Below are 10,435 nucleotides of genomic sequence, written 5' to 3'. Positions count from 1 at the left end.
TATCTAATAAGTTTTTCAACTTCATCTTCATCCCCTTCTTCTCCGACGTCTCTGTCATATTCCCCTTGACCTCTTTCCACTGCCACTTCGTATACATCTTCATCCTCTATATCTTCCAACAAAATCGATGAAATTGAGTGATCATTCACAACCACATCTTCTTGAAAGACACTTTCTTCAATATGAGCATCAACTTGTGATCTTGCCTTGGTTTTAGAAACCGCAGACCACTGAATACCGTGATTACTTTTCTTAATGGTTGGATAAGGAGCATAACAAACTTGATCGCCTTGAAAAGCTGCCACAAATGGGTTATGTCCACGAAGTTTCTTTTTCTCGTTTACATCTACAAGTCCATAAACCTTATGTATACTAAGTCCTTGTGGGGAATTATCAAGCCAATCACATTTAAACAATATAACCCTATAAACCCTTTGCTCGGCATAATAAGAAAGCTCAATTACTTCATTTAGGGTTCCATAGTAGTCCAACCCTTCAGTTGAATTCACATAAACCCCATTGCTTAACGTAGACTTCGAAACTTCAACTCCCTCCTTAAAAGCTCGGAACTTATAGTCGTTGATGGAATACCGTCTCCAAGACTTCACCATGTTACTAGGACCCAATGCTAAAGTTATTATTAGATGATCCTTCAATCTATGAACCTATGAATAAAAACATGTTAATTAAGTTGTTATATTTTTTTCAATATCTAATAAAAAATCTAAATGTGTAGTTCAATTTCAAAGAAAATGTATCATCACTTACTTGATTTCGGAACCATTTTGGAAAACTTTTGTCATGTGATGCCCAAACATCATCAGAAGATGTGACATCAGGAAAATTGATTTTGATATGTGTCTCAAATTCCCTATAAGTAGGGAAAGCATGTTTTAGTTATGTATTACCTATAAATTCGATCTAATTTGATAATTAAAAAATAATTGAGTAATGATGAAGTATTAACTTACTTTTCATAAGTCTCTAAAAAATCTCCACAGTTCCTTATCACATAAAAATGAGCTTCTTCATACTCTTTCTCAGTTAAGTACCTCTGTATACATTTCCCGGTTGTAGTTCCCATGTCATCATTGAATAACTCAGGTAACTTAGATTTCAACTGGTCTTCGGAATTTACACCAACATCTAAGTCTTTTGCTTTTGTGTCAATGTGATCTTCGAAATAAAAAGAACAGAAATTTGAAATTTCCTCTAACAAAAAAGCGTTGCATATTGAACCCTCCACCCGAGCTTTGTTGCCAATCTTTTTTTTTAAATGATTAAGAAATCTCTTAAATGGATACATCCATCGATATTGAACAGGTCCTCCAACTTTCGCTTCCTAAGGTAGGTGAAGAGGCAAATGCTCCATGGAACTGAAAAAAGACGGGGGAAATATCTTCTCTAACTTGCATATTATCTCCGCAATGTTTGACTCCAGACGTTCCATAGAATCAACTCTAATCGTAGAAGTACACAGGTCTCTAAAAAATTGGCTTATCTCAGTTATTACATGCCAAGGACCTGTCGGGAGCAACTCTTTTAAGGCAACAGGGAGTAGTCGTTCCATAAAGACATGACAATCATGACTTTTCATGGAATGTAACACCATCTTTTTATGGTCAACACACCGACTCAAATCTGAAGCATAACCATCCGGGAATTTTAAATTAGCAACCCAGTCACATAGAGCCTTTTTCTCCGCGGTTGATAAAACAAACCTAGATGATGTGGGCCGTTTATAGCAAAGTTCATTAAAGTCTTCTTTACCCTCAGGGCCAAATTTAGTTTTACCTGGTACATCCATCATGGTCTTGATAAGTTGTTCAAAAAAAATTTCTCAATGTGCATAACGTCCAAGTTGTGTCGAATCAGCAACGTTTTCCAGTAGGGAAGTTCCCAGAATATGCTTTGTTTCCACCAACCTTCATTCTGATCTTTCAATCTTTTCAATTATTGATCAGAAGCATCAACTATTTTAGGCAAGTCTTTTACGGATTCCCACACTTCATCACCCGTTAGTTTCGATGCGGCTATGCGATTCTCAGTTTTTCTGTTTTTAAGAAATTGCTTACAATTGTCGCGGAAAGGATGATCAGGTCTTAAGAACTCAAGGTGACAATCAAACCAACAAACTTTTTTGCTATTTTTAAGCCAAAAAGATCTATGATCATTTTCTGGACAATAAGGACATGCACGAATGCACGATATCCACTTGTGGACCAACCAGAAAGCATGCCATATGCCGGGAAATCGTTGATCGTCCACATTAATGCAGCCTTTAATTGAAAATTTTGTTTCTTAGAGACATCATAGGTGTCCACGCCGGTTTCCCAAAGTTGTTTCAACTCTTTGATCAACGGTTGGAGGAAAACATCTAAATTTGACTTAGGGTTCTTTGGACCGGGAACTAGTACAGATAAGAACAGAAATTGTCTCTTCATGCATAACCAAGGAGGTAAGTTGTACGGAGTCACAATCACGGGCCAACAAGAGTATTTCGTCCCAAACTGCCCAAAAGGTTGAAATCCATCCGTACACAAACCTAGCCTAACATTTCGGGGTTCACTTGCAAAATCTAGATGCTCTCTATCGAAATGCTTCCACGCTTCTCCATCACTTGGATGTGCCATTGTCCCCCTTTCTCTTAATCGGGAGTTTTTGTAGTGCCAACTCATCTCACCTGCTATGTGCTTGGTTGCATATAGTCGTTGTAACCTTGGCGCAAGCGGGAAATAAGTTATTGGTTTACATGGAATTCGCCTCCCACTTGAATTCTTTTTACCTTTATACCGAGATGCATGACACTTTGTACATTCTTCAAGATTAGAATTTTCCTCCAAGAAAAGCATGCATCCATTGAGACATGCATCAATCTTTTCATGGGGAAGTTGGAGTCCCTTCAGAACTTTTTTAATCTCATTAAAATTGCGCACCATTTGATTTTCCTTTGGAATTATGTCACCAACGAACGACATAAAACCATTAGCGCATCTAAGAGATATGTTGTTCTCACATTTGAGTGATAACAACCTAGCAGTTGTTTGCAACAAACGCATATCACTTCCCTCAAACACCGGCTGTTCGGCTTGCTCTAACATTTTAAAGAACGAAGAAACTTGGGGGTTCGGGGTTTCATAACGCACTTCTTCATCGTAAGGTCATCAGGAGTAAGTCGATCCTCCAAAATTTGGTCAACAGTATCACGTAATGCATTTTCCACGAACTCACGGTAAGGATTCTCACTAGCATTTGTACTAGGTAGTTTCTCACCGTGATATGTCCATACATAATAATTATCGGCGAAACTATACGACCAAAGATGAATTTGAACATCTGCTTTCCTTTTAAAACCTAGGTTTTTGCATTTCTTACACGGACACCTCATTTCACCTAAATTCTTGTACTCACTACTTCCTTCCGCGAATTTAATAAACTCTTTCACCCCCCTCTGCAAATGCTTTCTTGGGTTTCTTTTTTTCGTCTAATCTTTCATACATCCACTGTCGTTCTAATCTTTTCATGTTATTATGTATCTACACATTAATATATGTCATTAAAAAAGATAATAACCTAACAACAATCAAAATCAAGAATAATACACAATAATTTAACATTTTAACCAATATAAATATTGTATTTCTTTGAATTGGGTCCTTATCACTCCAACCTAAACCCATCAATGTACGTTTCAAGTCACTAGCAAACATGTACTTGTGATTTATTAATGAGGAAAAACATTCGGCAGCAATTCTCATCCGTTCTCCAAATACACAATGTAGAATAAATAATTACTCTACATATGCATTTAGAGAACATTAAAGGAATTGTCACCAAACTCTTTTCTCATTAACAAATTACAAGCACATGTTTACTACCTATGTGACTTAAAACGTACAAAGACAGTCCCAACACCGGGACTATTCAAAAATTACTCCTAGTGAGTAATTTTTGAACGGGTACTAGGTCAATATGAACAATAATTTTAACAATATTAAAAACAAAACATACAACAATGACTACTTTTTCAATTAACATAAACTAACATGATTTATTTTTCATTTTACATATCTAGTCTAATTATCATTTTAAAAACTAACATGAATAATTTTTCAATTTACATATCTAGTCTAATTATCATTTTAAAAACATTAACATTTCACAAAATTTAACAATAATCTAATTAACAAAAAAATTAGATGCATACATTAAAACCGTCACAACATACATTTAAACAAAATTGGCTTCTATCCTAAGTCAACATGCATCAACATCAACAATAATTCAACAATAATTAAAACAATAACTAATATTCTAATTCAATTAAGATAATTAAACAAAAAAAAAATGAAAAGAGAAATACCTAATTAGCTCCACAAAGAAAAAAAAAATGAAAAAGAAGGATGAGAAAGAGGAAAGGTGACGGCGGCAGGAGGCGGCAGGGGTGGCGGCGGCAGGAGGCGGCATGGGCGTGGCAGCGGGAGGCTATGGAGAAAAAAAACTTAAAAACAAAAGGAAAAGGAAAAAGAGAAAGGAGAAAAGAAAGAGGGTGATTCATCAAATTGAAGCTATTTGTAGGAATTTCTTATGGGAAAATAGCACTTAATACAATAGGGCCCATTTGGTTGCTTGGACTGATATATGTTTCACTAAGAAAGAGGGTGGCCTAGGAATTAAGAATGCTGGAGTGTGGAATGTGGCTAGTGTGGGGAAGTTGGTGCACTGGTTATATACTAAGGCTGATAGGTTATGGGTCTTGTGGATTGATCATGTCTATTTAAAGGGAGCTGACTGGTCTAATTATCATCCACCTCCAGATTCTAATTGGAACTGGAGAAAAATTTGTAAAACTAGGGAGCTTTTATCTGGTGGATATCAGGGTACTCACTGGAGAGGGCAACCTACTGTTACTGGTTACACTGTCAGTTCTGGTTACTGTTGGTTACAGGGCACGCACCCCCCTGTCCAATGGTACAAAGATGTTTGGAGTCCATGGAATATACCTAAACGGGCGTTTATTGGATGGTTGGTTCAGAGGAAGGCATTGAACACTCGTGTTAAGCTAGCAAGATTGGGTCTGTGCACTTCAGATAGTTGTATATTGTGTGAAGCAGCTGCTGAATCACATGAGCACTTGTTCACTGACTGTGTTTATACTTCAAGGGTGAATGCTGGAGTTGAGGATTGGTTGCACCTTACTCTCACTGGTACAGTTGGTTATACTAAACTTCAGATTAAAATATGTAGATTGGCTAGGATGGCAGTTTGCTATAATATTTGGCACGCAAGGAATGTATGCAGATTGGATCAGAAATTGAAGAGGCCTGAGTACTTAGCTACTGAAATTATAGCTCAAGTTCGTCAACGAGTTATTCACAAGATTGATAGAATAGAGGCGTTAAAGAATAGAGTTTGGTTAGTAATGTTAGATATTCATCTCATGTAATGGTGTAGACTTTCATAAAGTCTAACATATGAATGCTTTATCATGTAAGAACTTTCCTATATTAATACAAAGCTCACATTTAACCAAAAAAAAAGAAAGGAGAAAAGAAGAAAAACAAAGAAAATTACCTTATGGTGATGGCGACGGCGTGGTGTTGTTGTTGGTGGTGGTGGCGGCGCCGGAAGTGGAGGAGGGTGGTGGTGGTGTCGGGTTTTAAGGTGGTGGAGGAGGGTTTGGCGATTTTATTTTGGGGGAAAATTGGTAAAGTGATATGAATGAATTCCCGTGTTTGAGATAAAAGGAAGGACTGACGGAAATCCCGTCAGTTAAATAGGAATTCTGACGGAAATTTCGTCACTATTTCTAAAAAACTGACGGAAATTACGTCACTGACCAACTTTATCAGACCAATAATACATAAAGTGGACACGTCACATAATATGGACAACTGACAGAAATTCCGTCAGTTTTTTCTAATTCCGGACGGAATATCCGTCACTGTCTCAATTATTGTTCCAACCTGTAATGCACTGTTTTTCAAAAAAATAAAACATGTGACGGAAATTCCATCAGTTTTTGTGTTTTACTGACGGAAATTCCGCCAGTTTTCTTAATTGCCATACAGCTGTCATGCACTGTTGGGTGTGGCAGCCAATGACGGAATTTCCGTTAGTTTTTTGGAAATACTGACGGATATTCCGTCACATGTTTTTTAGCGCCATTGACTTTGTCAACGCGCCAATTACTCGTGACGGGAAATCCGTCAGTAATTGATACCGACGGAAATTCCGTCAAAAATCCGTCAGTATCCCGAGTTTTCCGACGGCTTGTTTTTTCCGTCGGTATGACCGTCACTATGCCGCGTTTTTCTTGTAGTGTGAGGTAGCTTTCGAAAGATCAACTCTCTCCTTATAAGCTCGAAATTTATAGCCATTAATAGAATATCGTCTCCATGTCTTCACCTTGCTACTAGGACGTAATGCTAGAGCTATTATTAAAGGGTCCTTTAATTTGTAAGACTATCAATAAAACAATATGTTAATTAAGGTGTTATATATATATTATTCTCCATAACTAAAGATATGGACAAACAAAACAAATGCATTGGTATATGAGTATGAAGTAAACGTATTACTTACTTCATTTCGGAACCATTTAGGATAACATTTGTCATATTTGCTCCAAACATCATCAGAGGACGTGACATCAGGAAATGTGAGTTTGATATGTGTCTTAAATTCCCTATACGTACCAGAAAAATGTTTTAATTATGTATTACCTATAATTTTGATCTAATTTGATAATTAATAATGTATTGAGTAATGACGAAGTAATAACTTACTTTTCATAAGACTCTAAAAAATTTCCACAATTCCTTAGCACATAAAAATGAGTTTCTTCATACTCTTTCTCACCCAAGTACCTCTGAATACATTTCCCGGTTGTAGTTCCCATGTCAGCATCGAATAACTCGGGTAATTTTATTGAATCTAGGCTGTCATCGGAATTCACACCAACATCTAAATCTTTCGCTTTTGTGTCAATGTGACTTTCGAAATATAGGGAACAGAAATTTGTAATTTCCTCTAAAAAAAAAGAATTGCATATGGAATCGTCCACACGAGCTTGGTTGCCAATCTTTCTTTTTATATGATTAAGAAATATCTCAAATGGATACATCCATCGATATTGAAAAGGTCCTCCAACCTTCGATTCATAAGGTAAGTGAATAGGCAAATGCTTCATGGAATTGAAGAAAGACGGGGGAAATATCTTCTCTAACTTGCATATTATCTCCGCAATGTTATTGTCTAGACGTTCCATAGAATCAACTCTAATCGTAGAAGTACATAGGTCTTTAAAAAGTTGGCTTATCTCAATTATTGCTTTCCAAGAACCAGTCGGGAGCATCTCTCTCAAGGCAATAAGGAGTAGCTGTTCCATAAAGACATGACAATCATGACTTTTCATGGAATGCAACGCCATATTTTTATGGTCAACACACCGACTCAAATCCGAAGCATAACCATCCGGGAATTTCAAATTAGCAACCCATTCACATAGAGCCTTTTTCTCCGCAGTTTCTAAAACAAACCTATATGATATTGGCCGTTTATAACAAAGTTCATTAAAGTCGAGTTTATCCTTAGGGCCAAATTTAGTTTTACCTGGTACATCCACCATCGTGTTGATAAGCTGTTCAAAAATATTTTTCTTAATGTGCATAATGTATAAGTTCTGTCGAATTAACAACGTTTTCCAGTAAGGAAGTTCCCAAAGTATGCTTTGTTTCCGCCAACCTTCATTCTTATCTTTCAATATTTTCAATTCCTGATCAGAAGCATCACCTGTTTTTGCCAAGTCTTTTACGGAATCCCACACTTCATCACCCGTTAATTTTGACGCGACTATGCGATTCTCGGTTTTTCTGTTCTTTAGAAAATGCTTAGAATTATTGCGGAAAGGATGATCAGGTCTTAAGAACTCACGGTGACAATCGAACCAACAAACCTTTTTGCTATTTTTAAGCCAAAAAGATCTATGTTTTTTTCTTGACAATAAGAACAAGCACGGTACCCACCTGTGGACCAACAAGAAAGCATGCCATATGCCGGGAAATTATTGATCGTCCACACTAATGCAACCTTTAATTGAAAATTTTATTTCTTAGAAACATCGTAGGTGTACACGTCGGTTTCCCAAAGTTCTTTCAACTCTTTGATCAACGGTTGCAGGTACACATCCAAATTTATCTTCGGGTTCTTAGGACCTGGAACGAGCAGAGATAAGAACATAAATTGTTGCTTCATGTATAACCAAGGAGGTAAGTTGTACGGAGTGACGATCACGGGCCAACATGAGTAATTCTTCCCAAATTGCCCATAAGGGTTAAATCCATCTGTACACAAACCAAGCCAAACATTACGAGGCTCACTTGCAAAATCTGGATGCTCTCTATTGAAATGTTTCCACGCTTCTCCATCACTTGGGTGTGTCATTGTCCCTCTTTCTCTTAATTGAGAGTTTATATGATGCCAACTCATCTCACCTACTATGTGCTTGGTTGCATATAATCGTTGTAACCTTGGCGCAAGCGGGAAATAAGTTAACGGTTTACAAGGAATTCGTCTCCCACTTGAATTTTTTGTACTTTTCTACCAAGATGCATGACACTTTGTACATTCCTCAAGATTAGCATTTTCCTCCCAGAAAAGCATGCATCCAGTAGGACATGCATCAATCTTCTCGTGGCGTAGTTAGAGTCCCTTAATCACATTCTTAATCTCATTAAAATTGCGCGCCATTTCAATATTCTTTGGAATAATGTCACCTATGAACGACACAAACCCATTCGCGCATCTTAGAGATATGTTATTCTCATATTTGAGTGTTACCAACCTAGCTGCCGCTTGCAGCAAACTCATATTACTTCCCTTATACACTGGTTGTTTGACTTTTTCTAGCATTTTATAGAAGGAAGAACCTTGGGGGTTTGGGGTTTTATAACGCACCTCTTCATCGCTAAAGTCGTCAGGAATGAGTTGCTCCATCCTCCAATATTTGTTCAACATTATCACGTAATGCATTTTCCACGAGCTCCCGGTAAGGATTCTCACTAACTACAATACTACTTGAACTTCCTTTGATAGACATTTTCTCACCGTGATACGTCCATACATAGTAATTATCGGCAAAACCATTCGTCCAAAGATGATCTTGAACTTCTTTCTTCCCTTTAAAAGCCCTGTTATTGCATTTCTTACATGGACACCTCATTTCACCAAAATTCTTATACATACTACTTTGTTCCACGATGTCAATAAACTCTTTCACCCCCTTTGCAAATTCACGCTTGGGTTTCTTTTTTTCGTCTAATCTTTCATACATGCATTGTTGTTCTAATCTTTTCATGTTTTTATATATCTACAATTCAATTTGTTTGCATATATGTCATAAAAAAACAATAACAACCAAAAATAATACTCAATAAACATTATCACCAACAAATAACTATTGTCAACAAGTAATCTTTTTTTTAAGGGTCATGCTCAATCATGGATATGATTTACTCAATCATGGACATAAATGACGATTATACCCTTACCATTTCTACACCCTAATTTTTCATTTTGTTTCATTATTAACAAATCCTCTCAAATTATTAATCGGCCTCCACCAACAAACCACCACAAATTGCCCCATCACCGCTTTCCCCCTACATGGCCAGACCACCGGACCACCCCACGGCCCACTCCTCTCCCGGACCACCAGACCAACCGCACCACCTAAATGACCGAAGCACCCCTGTATACAGACTTAATTCTGCACAATTCTGACGGCAAAAACAAAAACAAACTTATCAATTTTCCGAGACAATCATCATACTCCACACTTCTGTCGTATGATGAAACATCTAAAATAAATGGTTCATTCAAGCTTACCCGCACAAAACATTTTAGTAATTGGTTTATTCAAGTTTCATATTTGAGATTCATTTGCTTGCGTTTCAAAAAATTTGGTACCGTCTGTCATTCTTGCGGGTTGGTGTTATGGTAGGCTAAAACAATCACACAAACATCTATGCTAAAATACCACCCAGATTCACGTTTAGTTAAAAGTTGCGTTTGGGTCAGATTATTGTTTGGTTGTTTGTCAATTAAGATGCGTGTATCATTGATTTTAACACAAAATTCTTCAAACCCTAATTTCATTAGTTAAAATTAGCTTAATCTCTCTAATTTGATATAACATGGTTAATAAGGTTAATAAATTAGAATTATAATATGATCGACATGAGAACTAGCGTCTGTAATTGAATAATTTACACATTTGATTAATTTGGAGGAAGAGAACTAGAGAGAGAATGTTAATTTTGTGTTTTGGGGGAAAGGGTAAGGTATGGAAACATAATGACAAAAAGTCCGTGAAAGAGTAATGTTTGTCCATGAAAGAGCAACTACGTTTTTTAATTGGGTCCTTATCACTCCA

The 10,435-nt window shown here is 36.8% G+C and overlaps 1 protein-coding gene across 1 annotated transcript; it reads left to right on the top strand.

Moving 5' to 3' along the window:
* Nucleotides 1–4,390: 4,390 nt before the first annotated feature.
* On the top strand, nucleotides 4,391–5,446 carry LOC141616936 (uncharacterized). The gene is made up of 2 exons (XM_074434103.1): nucleotides 4,391–4,419; nucleotides 4,615–5,446. The coding sequence occupies exons 1-2, from the start codon at nucleotides 4,391–4,393 to the stop codon at nucleotides 5,444–5,446; spliced, it is 861 nt and encodes a 286-aa protein (XP_074290204.1).
* Nucleotides 5,447–10,435: the final 4,989 nt, after the last annotated feature.

The sequence above is a fragment of the Silene latifolia genome, chromosome X (assembly GCF_048544455.1).
Source record: "Silene latifolia isolate original U9 population chromosome X, ASM4854445v1, whole genome shotgun sequence".
In the NCBI taxonomy this organism is placed as follows: Eukaryota; Viridiplantae; Streptophyta; class Magnoliopsida; order Caryophyllales; family Caryophyllaceae; genus Silene; species Silene latifolia.
This window is presented reverse-complemented; position numbering and strand designations above follow the sequence as displayed.